Source organism: Salvelinus alpinus, chromosome 1 (assembly GCF_045679555.1).
Source record: "Salvelinus alpinus chromosome 1, SLU_Salpinus.1, whole genome shotgun sequence".
Classification (NCBI taxonomy): domain Eukaryota; kingdom Metazoa; phylum Chordata; class Actinopteri; order Salmoniformes; family Salmonidae; genus Salvelinus; species Salvelinus alpinus.
In genome coordinates, this window is record NC_092086.1 from 49,024,286 (window position 1) to 49,041,587 (window position 17,302).

Sequence of the window (17,302 nt, forward strand, 5' to 3'; positions counted from 1 at the left end):
CTGAATCAGAAGCTCCAGCCTGTCCTGTGATTGGCTGGCGCTGTCTTTGGTTACATGCGCAGGAGGATGTGAAGATACTACACATGATGCTAATTTCCTATCCCCATTAGTGTCCCCAGGCGCCTGCTGGGGGGCCCCATGGGCTGTGTGCCCCCATAGAGTGAACTGGGTCCCCTCTTCTCTTCTCTCCTATCACATCCACCAGACTTCACAGGCCTAAACTTCAAAGTCTGCTCTGAAGTCCCTGCAGGCTGCTGTGGGTGGGTTCTATGTGCTAGTTAGTTAGTTAGATCGACTGAGACCGAGACAGACAGAGCTCTTTTTCAGACAGCTAAAGGATGAAATAGACCCTGAGAAGAGAAAATGAGTGGGAGGAGAGAGAGATTCAGAAAGAAACCTGAAAGCGACTGAATACCTGACGCTATGTTCCACCTTCATAGATGGCTGTATTCAACACAAGCTTGATGGTTAATTGCATAGCCTAATTCAGCATCCAGGGGCAAGGACATTCATCCATTTAATGTCTGAATCACACAGTGTACTCGAGGGACATAAATAATTGGTTGACCACTTATACAGCAATCATTACGCAGACAGAGTTAGGGTACAGTACATCGTGTCTCTAATCTTCTCTCCTTGCTTTCCACAGACAGCAACTTCCTTCTTGGGAATGCCCAGGGTCGCCAAGGTTACCCCATCGTGTACTGCTCGGACGGCTTCTGCGAGCTGACGGGGTTTGTGCGCACCGAGGTGATGCAGAAAACATGCACGTGTCGCTTCCTGCACGGGGCGGAGACCAGTGAGAGGGTGAGGCAGCAGGTGGACAAGGCCCTGGAGGGACAGCAGGAGTACCAGGGGGAGGTGTGCTTCTACATGAGGAACGGTGAGCATTCAGTCAACACATGGTGGCCCTCCATACAACATCATCCAACCAGATCTATCTTTTTAATGTATTTTTAGAACAATGGACAGAGGATGCAACATACACCAAGGTCACTTCTGCACAATATGAAGAGGGAGTAAAATACAATCCTCCACGTGTCATTATAATTTAACTCAGTGGTGTTCAAGGTCATTTAAATTAAGAGTGCAGATTATTTAATGGGACAATATACAAACGTTTGAAAAACAATTTTTTTTTGAGTAAATGTATTTTGGTTTATTTTCATTATTGATAAGAGATGAAAATGCAATGAATTGAAGGTTATTTGTTGACGTAAACATATACATTTACAGATTTTGTAGGTTGTGTCATTAGATCTGGGGTGGGATGGGATGGGCGGTCATGAGAAATTATTGGGAAAAGAACGGGTTCCCCAGAAGTTCTGGCGGGACAAAAATTGGGTCCCCGCTGAAAACATTTGAGGACCACTAAATCTAACTTCTTCTATAATGTTGCTTCCACAGGAAATCCATTCTGGTGCCTTCTTGACATCGTGCCGATTAAGAATGAGAAGGGTGAAGTGGTTCTATTCCTTTTCTCCTTCAAGGATGTCACTGAGTCGTACGGAAAAAGCCACCATCACAGCAACAGGAGAGGGGGGGAGGCCACAGGTATTTTACTAACACTGTGGCTTACATCTTACCGAACCCTTTATAGTTTAGACTATGATGCTTTCTATGATGATAGCATAAAGTAAAGCTTTAATAAGTGTAATAACCCATTCATTATGGTCCTTATGTCATCAGGCATCTCAGAGGACGCACATCAGAGCAGAAAACGCAGCCGTTCCCACTTTTCCCAAGCCAGGGAGAGGGGAAGGACTGTCCTGTACCACCTCACCAACCAGTTCTCCAAGAGGGGCAAGGGGAAACTGCCCAATGTGAGTTCCCCTGGATCTCACTGTACTGTACAGTAGAGTGTATTGACTCTCTTTAGAGGAAAGGCATCATTTCATTATATTACCAACTGCTTTCTGAAAGATGATGTCATTTGTTTTCATACCACATGTAAAATCACATTCTTACCACATTCAAATGAAAACATATTTGAGCAGACGTGTTTTGTAGCATATAGAGCAAGGTGACATTTACCTATCCATTTGAGGAAGGTTGAGCTTGGCCCAGATAGAGGAATTGATCAGGCAGCCTTTGAAGCTCCGGTCGGCTGTGTGTGGTCTTTGCAGTGCTGGTATATATAGAGCAACAGAGAGATGCAGTGTGGCCTTTTGCAGATTGGGACATGGGAAAGCTGGGGTATCATCTCACTAATTAAAGGAAAGTACCGGAAGAGAGGTCACGGTATGACACAGCAGTGGACAGACAGAACCAAGGATTTTCAACCTTTTCCCTCTTCCTCTGTTAAACACATGTTATATGGGGTAATTGTTATTTAAAGATACGTCAATTGTACCGTTAAATGCTGAGAGACTTCAAACTTTAAAAAAAACTATGACATTTATGGAAATTCACTCTCTCCAAATCCTGCCTTTTACATACTTGATGGTGATCAGTAAATGTTTTTTAAAATTGTGTAAAAAATGTGGTTACCATTGACAACAGCATGGGCTATGTGGCATTGCATGCTTTGAAAAATGTTCAAATTTGCGCTGTTGCTGTGACAGTTCTGTACACATTCAGTTGTTGTTGTGCATCTAAATCCTCCATGTGCAATTACCAAGTAATTTTTTCCCATAATGTACCCAGCTATTATCCCACCAAGGGTTCCCACTTGGAGGTTCTGCTGAGCTATTCAGCAGCATCTCTAGTCACGTTGAAGAACGACAGAGGGGATTTACTTTCAGATCTCATTACCTCAAGGGATCTCCATAGTACCTCATCCATATTTCATCTCCTTCATACTGTGTCATTTATGGAGGATAAAGTCAGTGATTCTGCATATGTGTCGAAAAGAACATGTTGATAATTGTCTCTCCCGGTCTTTCATCTATTGTAAAGTGGAATGAGGTTCCATTTGATCCCCAGGCCTGTTAGATTACCTGCTACTGTTCCTGCAGCTACTACTTCTGTGAGCCTGTGGCCACTAAGTGCATGATTTTATTTTTATTTATTTATTTATTTCACCTTTATTTAACCGGGTAGGCCAGTTGAGAACAAGTTCTCATTTACAACTGCGACCTGGCCAAGATAAACCAAAGCAGTGCGACAAAAACAACAACACAGAGTTACACATAAACAAACGTACAGTCAATAACACAAAAGAAAAGAAAAATAGAAAAATCTCTGTACAGTGTGTGCAGATGTAGAAGAGTGGTGAAGGTTATATGTCTGTCTTCAAAAGTTGCCATTGAACCCTTAAGATGTTTCTTGATTTTAGTTTCTGATAATTTGTGTAATTGTTTGACATTTTACTTCACTGTTAGGCGCTAGTAACACAATCATTTTGCTGCACCCGCTTTACCATCTGCTAAACTGTGTACACTACCGATAAACTTTGATTTGACATCCTTTATTCCTAAAAGGAACATTTACTTCTCCTATCTTGTCCCACAGAGGAGTTTGGATTGTGGTCAAGGGGGAGCTGCAGACACTGATTTTGATGTAGCTAGGGCAAGTAGGTTTCAGTGCATTCTTGAGATGTTATCATAGACACAAGTGTCACTGTGCCAGTGTGCTGTTTTGGGCTTTGTCTGTGACCTGGGACCTATGACCTGTGACCCTTGGCCCCTGTCTCCCTGCAGAGTGTATTCCAGAAGCCCTCTCTCCCAGAGTACAAGGTGGCGGCGGTGCAGAAGTCCCGCTTCATCCTGCTCCACTACAGCGTATCCAAGGCCCTGTGGGATTGGCTGATCCTCCTGGCTACCTTCTACGTGGCGGTCACCGTGCCCTTCAATGTCTGCTTCGTCAGTCACCAGGACGTCAACGACTGTGACTCCCGTAGCACCATTGCCAGTGACATCGCCGTGGAAATGCTCTTTATTCTAGGTAACATACTGTTGTATAACAGTACTAAGAGTGGTTACATAGTACTCCAATGGTAAATGTCATATCATTCTGGTGGCTAAATGAATTGGCACCAGTAGCTAGCTCCTCTGGAATATAGTTGATCAAGAATAGTTATTTCCTGCTGTGGCAGTGGGTGTTTCCTTGGAAATCGGTCACGCTTGACTGTACTCGCTCACCCACTGTCACGCCCTGACCTTAGAGATCCTTATTATTTTCTATGTTTGGTTAGGTCAGGGTGTGACTCGGGTGGGAAAGTCTATGTTTTCTATTTCTTTGTTTTTGGCCGCGTGTGGTTCCCAATCAGAGGCAGCTGTCTATCGTTGTCTCTGATTGGGGATCATATATAAGTTGTCATTTTCCTTTTGGGTTTTGTGGGATCTTGTTTTCTGTTTAGTGTCTGTGCATGACAGAACTGTTTGCGGTTGAGTGTTTTGAATAAAATAATCATGAACACTTTCCACGCTGCGCTTTGGTCTACTCTACGTACCACCAACGAAAGCCGTTACACCCACCTTCATTACCAACTCATCATGGTATCTGTGTCACCCCTGGTTACAGCTCACATTTTGAGCCACAATTAGAGACTTCCTGTCTCCGATGGATGTGTGATCCTAAAACAGCTGTGATGGGGCTCAGACTTTTTTAAACTGAGGAAATGGTAATTATGTACAGTGACATTCATGTACAAAATTATCATCACATCGTGTGTTATTCTAAACCGTTGGTGTCATGCCACAATTAGCATTTACAGCTCACCTGGAAAAATGCTGGAATGTAGAGCCTATCCACTCACTTTACACACTTGTTGTGTAATTGAGTAAAGGTTAAAATACTATTTTGCTCATGTTCTGCTGGGTTTTCTCCCTGTTCCTCCCCAGATATCATCCTGAACTTTAGGACCACCTTCGTGAGTCAGTCGGGTCAGGTGGTGTACGATGCCCGCTCAATCTACCTCCATTACTGTGGCACCTGGTTCTTTATAGACCTCTTTGCTGCTCTGCCCTTTGACCTCCTCTACGCCTTCAACATCACAGTGGTGAGTTTGTATGGAGGCCTCGACTGTGCATGTATGGGTGTCATGGGCGTTTGGCTTCGCGTGTGTATGCAGTTCCTTATCCTATCTTGAACAGACAGAGCTTGTTCGATAGCCCTTCCCAGAATAATCGTTTTCCCTCTTAAAATATGTTGTTGGTCCTCTTTATTTCCCCTGAGCATTGAATTGTAACGGATTAGGTCTGCCACCTCCATGCTTTATTGAGCTGCTCCTTCCTTCTCTCTAGTGTCCCTCCCTCTATCCACTAGCTGCACTCCCCATCGCTCTCTCTCTGTCTCACGGTTTAAATCTCAGCAAATAGCCTTCTCACTTAATCTTACCTGGGCTTTTGAGATGTGATACTGTTCAACTACCCCTTTTTCCACCAATCATTTGTTTCTCAAGCTTTCCAAGAGATGTGCTGTAATTTACTGATGAATGTATCTTTAGCCTCTGGGGGAAGTGGGATATTTGAGTGGTAGGAGGAATGTTTGCTCACTGCATCTCAGCTAGACCGTGTCCCTGGAGATATCAGTTCGGTACAGAGGATAGATCGTCTATAATGTCTGACGAGTTTAACCGGACTATGACTCAACTCTCTAACGTCTTTTGGCCTTTACACATGTCACAATGCAAATTGTCATCTCTACATGAATCGTTGCATGTAAACATGTCCGTTACCTCCTGTCCAGACCTCGCTGGTTCACCTCCTGAAGACGGTGCGTTTGCTGCGGCTGCTGCGGTTGTTACAGAAGCTGGACCGTTACTCCCAGTACAGTGCTGTGGTCCTGACCCTGCTCATGTCTGTGTTCGCCCTGCTTGCCCACTGGATGGCCTGCGTCTGGTACGTCATTGGCCACAAGGAGATAGAGAGCAGCGACCCTGTCACCTGGGATATAGGTGAGTGCCTGTTTGTTAGTGTTTGTGTCTGTATGTTTGTATATTGTGTGTGGTTGTTGGACCACTCTCACACAGTAGACACATCAACATAATGTTTCCCTTTGTCGAGCTCCTTGGCTTACTATAGGGAAGCAGCCATGTGTGACCATTATTCTCTCTAAATGTGTCTGTAACACAGTAACTCATTTAACTTGCCTGACAGCTAGATGCTATGGCCCCTCTGCACACTCGGTCCCTGGACAAGCCCGAATGCTTCTGAACTGGTTTCTCAGTCCATCTCCCTCCATAACACCCTCCCAGTCGACCTCACAGCAAGTGTAGGACAATGGACAGAGACTGTTTGAGACTACTCCCAGCAAGGATACCTCACACTCTATAATATCACCTCTGGATGGAGAGAATCATCAGTCAAGCAGACACAAAGGAAAAAGCAAGCCAAACTCTTTCACTGGTCTCCTATCAGATCCCTGTAAAGCATTTCTCTTTTTCTCCTCCTCTCTTCCTTTGTCCCCCCCCCCCCCTCCCTCCCGCTCTCGCTCTCTCTTTCTCCCTCCCTTTCTCCTCCCTGTCCTGTTGTACTCTCCAGGCTGGCTGCAGGAGCTGGGGAAGCGGTTGGAGACCCCATACATCAACAGTACGGTTGGCGGCCCCTCCATGCCCAGTGCCTACATCGCCTCCCTCTACTTCACCCTGAGCAGCCTCACCAGTGTGGGCTTTGGCAATGTGTGTGCCAACACAGACGCCGAGAAGATCTTCTCCATCTGCATCATGCTCATGGGGGGTAAGTCCATCTGCATCATGCTCATGGGGGATTAGTCCATCTGCATCATGTTCATGGGGGGTAAGTCCATTTGCATCATGCTCATGGGGGGGTAAGTCCATCGGAAGCGAGGCAGTGTTAGTAGACATCTTGAGACACAAATTGTCTTAAGACTTCTTGAAGACATTTGTTGTTTTTAAGATATCTTTTGCAGTATTTTCTTCATTCTTTCAAGACGTATTAAAACCTCTTAAGGATCCGCCCTTTAAAAAAAAAAAAAGAGCATAAAATGACATACCCAAATCGAACTGCCTGTAGCTCAGGACCTGAAGCAAGGATATGCATATTCTTGACACCATTTGAAAGGAAACACTTTGAAGTTTGTGGAAATGTGAAAGGAATGTAGAAGAATATAACCCATTAGATCTGTTAAAAGATAATACAAAATAAAAAAACTGCTTTTTTAAAAATTGATTTTTTACCATCATCTTTGAAATGCAAGAGAAAGGCCATAATGTATTATTCCAGCTCAGTTGCACAAATGCTGATGCTCCAGATACTCAACTAGTCTCAAGAAGCCCAGTTTTATTGCTTCCTTAATCAGAACAACAGTTTTCAGCTGTGCTAACATAATTGCAAAAGGGTTTTCTAATGATCAATTAGCCTTTCAAAATGATAAACTTGGATTAGCTAACACAATGTGCCATTGGAACACAGGAGTAATGGTTGCTGATAATGGGCCTCTGTACGCCTATGTAGATATTCCATTTACAACATTAACAATGTCTACACTGTATTTCTGATCAATTTGATGTTATTTTAATGGACAAAAAAAGTGCTTTTCTTTAAAAAACAAGGACATTTATAAGTGACCCCAAACTTTTGAATGGTAGTGTATGTGCAATGTTTTAGACTGATCCAATGAACCATTGCATTTCTGTTCCAAATGTTTATCAACATTTACATTTACATTTAAGTCCTTTAGCAGACGCTCTTATCCAGAGCGACTTACAATTTGGAAAGTTCATACATATTCATCCTGGTCCCCCCGTGGGGAATGAACCCACAACCCTGGCGTTGCAAGCGCCATGCTCTACCAACTGAGCCACACGGGACCGAGACTGCCCAAATGTGCCTAATTGGTTTATTGATACATTTTGAAGTTCATAACTGTGCACTCTCCTCAAACAATATCATGGTATTATTTCACTGTAATATCTACTGTAAATTGGACAGTGAAGTTAGATTAACAAGAATTTAAGCTTTCTGTCCATATCAGATATGTCTATGTCCTCAGATTAAAAATAATAATAATAATAATCTTACAATCTCATGATAATCACATTAGCCTACGTTAGCTCACCGATCCTAAATGAGTTTGTATTAAGATGTCTCGAGATGTCTTCACAAATCTCTTAAGGAAAGTCTTAAGGCATGGTGATGGCTGGGTATGACTCTCCTCTGCATATGTATGTGCTTTGAGCACAAATGAGTAATCTTGTAATACTCCTTGACCCCCATGTTCCTCGTCCGACCTGCAGCCCTGATGCATGCAGTGGTCTTCGGTAACGTGACGGCCATCATCCAGCGCATGTACTCTCGACGCTCGCTCTACCACACGCGTATGAAGGACATCAAGGACTTTATCCGTGTGCACCGTCTGCCCCAGCTGCTGAAACAGAGGATGCTGGAGTACTTCCAGACCACCTGGTCTGTCAACAACGGCATCAACGCCAACGAGGTGGGTCACACTCCGGCCAATGATAACAACAATCCAATGCTTTCAAATCCCCGATGAGGAGTGGGCAAGTGCACATTTTAGGATAAGGATGGAAAATTGGAATGCAGCCATTAGGGTAGACGAACATACTGACAGACTGGTCTTTATATATTTTCCGATGTAAATAAATAGCCTTTCAGAGAGTGTACACCTTACGTTGGGATTAGATCATTAATTTTCTACAGTCATCTTTTGTGTCACTGCCAAGGTCTTTCTATCAGATGGTGTTGACAGTGTGGGTGTGTATTGTCACATTCAGACATAGATGGCCTCGTGGTCTAGTCGTGTCTCCGTGTGGGATGGAGGATTCTAAGTCATCTCCACCTTTCTTTCCCAATCGTCTCTCTGTCTTTGCCCAATGAGGTTAGATTGGTTCTTTTAGAAAGTAGTCTTTTGTTTTTGGTCTTAGACCTAATATTGGCTAAAAGTGCCCCCTATTGATGGAAAAACCTACAAAATTCCTTGCATCTTGATTCCTTGGTGCCGCTATGGCTGTTTAGGATTGCAGTTGTTCCGATTGATTCTAGAGTATTATTTGTTGTGTGGTTATTTTTTATTCTTCTTGTTTTATTTGCAATGCGCATTTTTCCCCCTGTTTGTGAGAAAGTGTTTGTACTTAGAGCACCATTAGGAATGAGGCCCTGGTCTCATTTGGGCTACCCTGAATAAATACAAGTTAATAAAACCTTTTTTAAGTCTCTTCATTATAGACTACAGAGACAGGAATAAAAAAAGATGGTACTCATTTACACCCTCTCATCATCAGCTTCATCCTTTATTCTCTGCTGAAGGCGCGACAACAGACGCTACGAAGGATCCCGAGAACTCGCCGATTTCTTACACCTCTTAGCTGGTGCTACTGCCAGGCTAGCACTAGTGAAACAGATCTACAGTGCACATTGAATGTAGAGATTTGAGTCATCTAAGAAAGCTCCCATGAAAACAACTACTGTACATTGAAGTGTGTAGCCACTAGCCAAAATACATCTAGAGTCCAACACAAAATACAAGATACTGTATACTCGTGTATGTTTCAACAATAAATCTAATACACGTTTGTGAATAACTGGTGATTGGCTGTCCTCAGTGTTCATAGGCTTGAACTTGGTTTCTACGGTCTATCATCTCATAAGACAAGAGCATTCCTTTAGCTTTCATCCTCGGACACCACTGTCCCTCTCTGGTACCTCTGTAATCTGATACAAAACCATTGCATTGTGGGTGTTGATGTCCTCCTTCTCTCCTCCTATCAGCTGCTGCGTGACTTCCCAGACGAACTTCGTGCGGACATCGCCATGTCCCTGAACAAGGACATCCTGCAGCTGCCAGTGTTTGAGCGGGCCAGTAGGGGGTGTCTGCGCTCCCTCTCCTTGCACATTAAGACCTCGTTCTGTGCCCCGGGAGAGTACCTCATCCGCCAGGGGGACGCGCTGCAGGCCAACTACTTTGTCTGCTCTGGGTCTCTAGAGGTGCTGAAGGACGGCATGGTCCTTGCTATCCTGGGTACGTCTTAGACAACTCACTTCCCTGTTCTGGAGTACACTTTCTTTTTATACCTTCCTTTTTCTTTCTCTCGTGTCGGCGTTCCGTCTCTGTTATCAACTCTTTGGCAGCGTCTGAAATGGAATCTTATTCCTTTTATAGTGGAATACTTTTGGCCAGAAAAGCAGTGCACTGTATAGGGAATAGGGAGCTAGTTTCCTTTATCCCTCAATTGTTATCTCAGCAATATGGATGTTGTCATTATACTGTATGAGAGAAGAATCCAATCAATTCAGATTATTAATTGGGTAATCTGTCTGTAGGCAAAGGTGATCTGATTGGGGCAGACCTGACAGCGCAAGACAAGGTGATCAAGACCAATGCGGACGTGAAGGCTCTGACCTACTGTGACCTGCAGCACATCAGTGTCCGTGCCCTGAGGGAGGTCCTGGGCCTCTACCCAGAGTACGGCAGTCGCTTCAGCTCTGATATACACCACAACCTCACCTACAACCTGAGAGAGGGCAGTGAGGCAGAGGTGAGAGCCACACATGCTCGCTCAATCACTCACTCAAAGTTTACTCTATGTGGACTGTGTAAACTGTAATGAAATTGTGATTCATTCTGACTCACTGTCCAGGGACTGACAAGGTTCTCACGGTCCCCTCGGCTCTCTCAGGTAAATGTGTGCCTTTTTATTACTATACTACAGATGGTGATTACTATGACCTGTCAGTCTGCTACTGACAGATAACTCAGGGATGCTCCCACAGCCATCGTATCTACAAAGTCACAGCTTCACATGATCCACAAATCAGAGCTCAGCACATTTGTAGTCATAGCCAGAATCTTTTAAGCTAAATGTCCAAATAAAATATTTACACCTTCAGATGTGAATAAGGCTTTGTGACTCATTGTTCCATTGTTCAAAGTGTTTGAATATTTGGTCTGGGACAGAGACATTTAAATGATTGAGGTTGATATGAGGGTTCTGGTCCCTGACCCGTTGCCCTTCGCTCTTAGGTGAACATATAACTTGATAAAAGGCTGAACGCAATGTTCTCATCTAGATCCCAGATAGAACTTCACTCTGGAAGATGCATGATTGCAACTCTCACGGCCCCATTTTGCCACCTTTTATTGAGAGCTTAACAAAGGGCTGTCATTAGTGTGTCTCTGTGAGGCTGATTTTGTCTCTTGTTTTTTCTTGTATTTGAGTGGGTGTGGGAGTAGGCATATGCCTTTGTGTGCGTGCACATGCATGTGTGTTTCTATGATGTGAGTGTCCACGTGTTAATGTTTCTACATCGTGCGTGGGATTTAACGGATTCTCTCAAAATTAATTTACCAGAATGTGAAAATTGTCTGGTAGCAATAAACGTAATAATAATAATCTGACAGAAAAAATGTCACTGAGGAATAACAATAAGCCCCGATGAGGTCATAACAGCGAAATAATCTAACTCCTACTGAAAATGCCAAGTAGGCAGTTCACCTCAGTGCACCTAATTGAGAGGAACAGCACTGACTCACAGCAGAACAGCTATTAGAAGGAAATTACAGTCTCTTGTTACCGAAGTAGGTGAGGATGGGGGGGGAGTGGTCCAGAGGGGGGCTGGACCCTGATTATTTAGCATTTTTAAACACCTGAAACATATTTTTCCTTCAATTTAGAGCCATAATCATTATGCCTAGTTCTTTTCAACAGATTCCAGAGGGTGTTATTCTGACTGTTGTAAATCACAAATCTCAATATACTGCACTAACATACCTAGGATATTACCAGTGGAGGTTCTAGACCATTTCAACTGGGGGGGGTCCAAGCTGGGGCCAGTTGTACTGTTAGAGGGGCCAGTTACATTAGACGTTATTGCTGTCATATCGTTTTCACTGCATTAGCAGGCAAAAGACCATGTTCATAATCATCATCGTTGCCACTGTCTAATAACGGATGTAAAAAAAGAACGGTGGCAAATATTTGTTATGTAAAAAGCATTTCATACTCCACATTTAGGGGGGCCACAAGGGGGTCCAAAATTGTTGTCACAGGGGCATGGGCCCCTCCCTGCCCCCCCCCCCCCAATCTAAGCGTACCTCTTGACCGGTCTGGTGGTTATTCTTTTAAAGAAACGAAATATGCTTCTCTGCATCTCTGATCAAATCTGGGTAAAAGATTAAGAGAGTAATTGCTTGGTTTTATAAAGTCTACCAACCTTGCCAGCTGGCATGCCAGCTAAGATAGTTAGATAAGCTACTCTAACTTGATTGACAGCCTGAAATGACTTGGTAGCTAGGTATGAGGTTGGGAGATTATGAACGTATCTAGCTGGCTAGCTAAAGCCAACTTAATAGAAAATGATATGGCTCTAGATTGCAGGAGAAAGCTGTTTCAGGTGTTTGAAAATATAACAATTCTCCAACATGCCCCGCTCCGGACAACCCCCCAGCCATCCTCGCATACTCTGTGCCCCCTCAGATTTGTAGGGTGCATGACGCCCCTGCTACCCATTACCGGCTGCTAAAATCAAATTTAACTCTGTGTATCACTCTACACTCTACACCAATGGCAATAGGCTACTGGAGGGCATGCATGGTTGTTTGTGAGAACTACAGAGAACCTGTTACTCATGCCTCTCCTCTCCCACCCTCTGCCCCTCAGGAGCGAGCTGATAAGGACCACAAGCTTCCCTTCATTGTGGAGGCAGAAGATGTGGAGTCTGGTGAGGACATGAGCCACTGTCCCACCGGTGCATCCCACCAAGGACGGCTGCTCTTGATGCATGGCCTGAGCAGCCCCGTCTGCCACCCTGGCCTCAGCAGCCTGCTGGGGGAGGAGCTTCGACATGTCAGTGCGCTCCATCTCTGCCGCTCCCCAGCTCAGGGCGGCAGAGGCCGTAGCCCATCCCCTCAGCTGCTGTCCAATGAGGAGGTTACTCCCGCCCCAGTGCCCAACATGGTCACAGATCACAGCTCATACCATAGGCCAGCCAAGCTGCTCATACCCTCCCTACATTGTGTCAGCCCTCTGGACCTCAGCCCCAGGTGAGTAATGAGATATAAGTGTCAATCAAAATGACTAGCGTTTGTATTTCATTAGCCCAGTACCTGAGCCTAAGGTTTGTAGGATTATAAGACTATAACCACTAACTAAAAAGTAAATCACATTTTACAGTTCAATTTATAGACAGATTACAGTTCAATTTATTTAACTGAAAATCACTTCATATTTAATCACAGCCCACTTAAGTATGAACCTCTCTTCCTATCTCCTCTAGGGTTGTGGATGGAATTGAGGATAATGGGCAGTCATTTCACTTCAATGTGGATCAAGGCGAGGCAAAGACCAATAGCAAAGGTAATGGTCTCATGTTAAACAATGGTTTAACTACAAAAAACTATATTTTTCTAACAGTGGTTTTCTAACATTAAAGTGGAAATGTGTTTTATGCAAGGATACTGAATTGATTGGTCAGAAATTTGCTTTTTTAGAATGATCCAAAGCTGTACAAGTAGGCTATTCATACAAATGAAATGGTATGAGCAAAGTGCTTTCTGTTGGAGTGGGGTGTGAAAGCACTGATCTCATCCATCCTTGCCCATCCCATCCCCCTTATAGACCCATTCCAGGTGAGCGCCAACTTACTTCTGGAAACAGAGGAGGTGAGACAGAACATCAGCCAGCTAAGCAAAGAGGTATGAACATACGATCACATTGACGGAATAAACTGACACATAAACCAACATAATGATGTATCAATGAACTGATACATGAATGATATGCTCCATCTAGGTAGAAAGAGCTCAAGAGACGCAAACTTTTTTGTTCTCCCACTTCATTTTCCGTACTCTACTTTCGCTGTACCCTAAAGAGTGTCTAAAAACAGGTCATCCCTGACACACTTTCAGCATTAAATACACCACTCAGGCTCTGTAGGCAAGAGAACATTTAAAGAAATTTTTCCTCAAATAAAATGTAGGATTGTTAAATTGGAGATGGTCCAGATTTGAAAGCTCACGTAACACCGACTGATAATTTGACTGCTTGTTTTTGGTTTCTACCATTTCTGACCTAGAAAGAGACAATAGAACTATCCTGCCTTGGAATAATTACGATTCAACCAAGCAACATACTATAGCTTTCATTATTCTGCATGCCATCTATTTTCCAGATGAATACCCTTAACCAGGAGGTGTCCAACCTGACCAAGGAGCTCCACGAGATGATGTGTTTCCTGCAGGCCCATGTGACCATGTTTCATTACCCCTCTGCCATCTCCACCTATCCTTACGGCCTGCAGATGGCCCCTAACCCCAACCCCAGCAGCAACATGACTGCTGCCAATGACTGGCAGACACGGGTGCCTTTCAGTATGCCCGCTGGACCTCACCCATCTCACCTCCAATATGAGCCCCTCAGCCACCCTGCCAGGAACATGTGGGCCTACAGTGGGGTGCCCACCCAGGGCAGAGGTCCCGGCATGAGTCAGGAGGTGGAGGTTGAGCACCTTCACCAGACGTCCAATCACAGGTCGTCCTGTTTACATCCGTGCTGCTCGGACAGAGGCAGAACCACTGGTCAGGGACTTGAAGCCCAGTACAGGCCTTTCCCGACCTCCAGAACTACACCCAACTCACCCTACATGGGCCACTCCCAATGCCGGACTGGGCCATCTCTTCTGAACCTCAGCTCTGTCTTCCCAGTACTCCCAGGTGCGGGTCCTGGTCAAGTTGAGTACAAAGCCTCCATCCCCACCATCAGTACCTTTCGTCCCCTATGTTCCCCAGGCAGCCTCAGCCAGTCCCACCCCTCCCTGAGTGTCCAGGTCAACTCTGACCGCAGCCATTCACCGCCCATCTCCCCAATGCCTATCCACGTCTCACTGACCCCTACCGGCCAACCACAGTTCCACACCACCTTCAGCTCTCAGTCTGGGGTCTACACGTCTGTCAGCCCAACATACAATCAGGCGCACAACCAGACCACGCAGGGGCAGGGCTCTCTCAACAGAGCCAGGAAGAATGACCTGGTGGGCTCCAGCCCTGTCCACACACTGGACTCATCCTTACCTCTAGTGGGGCAGTCAGCAGGGCAAGAGCCAGACTGTGGAGGGCCTAACATTGAGTATCCACAGGACAGGGAGAGACTTAAGAGGATGCAGAGTGATGCTGAGCAGGCAGAGTCCCAGACCCAGGAGACCAACATCAGCACACAGCAGGCCCTGGAAGTCGAGCCTCTCTGGGGCTTGGAGGTGACACATTAGCAGCTGTCTGGAGTCCCACAGAGACCAGATAAATAAACTGGAACATTACTGCTGCAAAGTAACGCTGAGCCCATCAACTCTCCCTTTTTGGTTGCATCTCTTATGCTACATGAGTTTACATCTGAGAAATGAATGATTGCTTTACAGTCTAAAACGTACACCACACAGTAATCACACTACATAATATCGACACTGATTGTACTACTACTTGATGTACTGTTTATTTAATTTGACTGTAAATACAGCATTGATATGGACCAGAGATTATGAAGACAAGCTGACTCAGTTTACAAAAGTATTCAGCTTTGTGTTTATTACGCATTTCTTGTGAACTGAAAGTTAGGTATTACTAACCGGAGGGTATCTCTAGACATATCATATTGAGACCTGGCAGCCATGGAAACAGCAAACCCCACCCCTTTCCTTCATTATATTGTGTTTACATAGAAAGTATCATCACCTAATGAGCATTATTTTGACATGTGGTTTTATGTGATTTCATTGTTTGTGAACACACTGTGGAGCTCATTCTATAAGCTGTCTGGACATTACAGCATACGACCAATGTTTGTGCTCATTATTTTAAGAAATTGTCTCTTGGCTAGCCTGCCAGAGGATTTCTGGCCAAAGAGGACCTTTGGTTATTTGTGTTTTTCCCTCTTCTGCAATATGGCTATTCATAGCTCTGCATCTCTTTTGCTCTTGTGTCTTGAACATTTTCTGACTTTTTCTATGCTGTATATTTTACTGTTTATTTGGTAACAGAGACTGAAATAAGACGTGTAATGTATAGCCTACTGTACAAGCACAACAGTTTCAGAAGCGTACAAATTACAGAATGATTTGAACAATGTGTGCAGACTGAAAGAGTTGTATATAATTTTGTTTGTAACTGATATTAGTTGTAAAATAACTATTTAGATGCAAACAGAATATTAACATATATATATTTTTTTTAACAGGGACTCAGAGAAATACAATTACATCTGAAATGAAATAACTTGAAAGGTTTAACTGAGCAGGTCACAGTAGTGGTACACAATTACATAAATATTGTTAGTCAATCACTCAACATCCAACAATATCTCTTTAGATAGACCTATGCCTTTAGATAAACCCACCCTAAAATACTGGGGCTTCTCCATTTGATGCCCACAACATGAACGTTTGGGTCAGTGAGTTTACATTTATGAACAAAATTTAGATCTGAACTGATGTCAGATGATGGCAAATATCATGGTCTTTAGCACCACCAGATGGTGATACATTTAAAGCTTCTGTAAATATTTGATTAAATACATTTGAAAAACTATGGGACCGAATCTGAGTTGTTGATTGCCTATCTGGTGCCAGGGGTGTTTCTTTTGACCAAAAAGATCAGCTCTGAAAAAGATCGGATGTTAAAAGATCTGATGTGATTGGTTAAAATACTAATTAGTGTAAAAAATATCAGTACTGGGCTGCCTGTGTAAATGCTAGTTTGATGTTTTTTTGTACACTGCTCAAAAAAATAAAGGGAACACTAAAATAAAACATCCTAGATCTGAATGAATGGAATATTCTTATTAAATACTTTTTTCTTTACATAGTTGAATGTGCTGACAACAAAATCACACAAAAATGATCAATGGAAATCAAATTTATCAACCCATGGAGGTCTGGATTTGGAGTCACACTCAAAATTAAAGTGGAAAACCACACTACAGATCCAACATTGATGTAATGTCCTTAAAACAAGTCAAAATGAGGCTCAGTAGTGTGTGTGGCCTCCGCGTGCCTGTATGACCTCCCTACAACGCCTGGGCATGCTCCTGATGAGGTGGCGGATGGTCTCCTGAGGGATCTCCTCCCAGACCTGGACTAAAGCATCCGCCAACTCCTGGACAGTCTGTGGTGCAACGTGGCGTTTGGTGGATGGAGCGAGACATGATGTCCCAGATGTGCTCAATTGGATTCAGGTCTGGGGAACGGGCGGGCCAGTCCATAGCATCAATGCCTTCCTCTTGCAGGAACTGCTGACACACTCCAGCCACATGAGGTCTAGCATTGTCTTGCATTAGGAGGAACCCAGGGCCAACCGCACCAGCATATGGTCTCACAAGGGGTCTGAGGATCTCATCTCGGTACCTAATGGCAGTCAGGCTACCTCTGGCGAGCACATGGAGGGCTGTGCGGCCCCC

General features: G+C 44.2%; 1 protein-coding gene across 1 annotated transcript in view; it reads left to right on the top strand.

Annotated features, from left to right (window-relative positions):
* Positions 1 to 16,434, top strand: part of LOC139578656 (voltage-gated delayed rectifier potassium channel KCNH4-like) — a 30,523-nt gene extending 14,089 nt beyond the window's left edge. The window contains exons 2-16 of the mRNA XM_071406569.1: positions 650 to 883; positions 1,408 to 1,554; positions 1,690 to 1,823; positions 3,642 to 3,885; positions 4,785 to 4,942; positions 5,632 to 5,839; positions 6,426 to 6,620; positions 8,141 to 8,340; positions 9,633 to 9,882; positions 10,185 to 10,399; positions 10,502 to 10,540; positions 12,521 to 12,903; positions 13,137 to 13,216; positions 13,478 to 13,554; positions 14,031 to 16,434. Of these exons, the coding sequence (XP_071262670.1) occupies positions 650 to 883; positions 1,408 to 1,554; positions 1,690 to 1,823; positions 3,642 to 3,885; positions 4,785 to 4,942; positions 5,632 to 5,839; positions 6,426 to 6,620; positions 8,141 to 8,340; positions 9,633 to 9,882; positions 10,185 to 10,399; positions 10,502 to 10,540; positions 12,521 to 12,903; positions 13,137 to 13,216; positions 13,478 to 13,554; positions 14,031 to 15,122 (3,656 nt within the window). The 3' untranslated portion in view covers positions 15,123 to 16,434. The remainder of the gene's footprint in view (positions 1 to 649; positions 884 to 1,407; positions 1,555 to 1,689; positions 1,824 to 3,641; positions 3,886 to 4,784; positions 4,943 to 5,631; positions 5,840 to 6,425; positions 6,621 to 8,140; positions 8,341 to 9,632; positions 9,883 to 10,184; positions 10,400 to 10,501; positions 10,541 to 12,520; positions 12,904 to 13,136; positions 13,217 to 13,477; positions 13,555 to 14,030) is intronic.
* Positions 16,435 to 17,302: the final 868 nt, after the last annotated feature.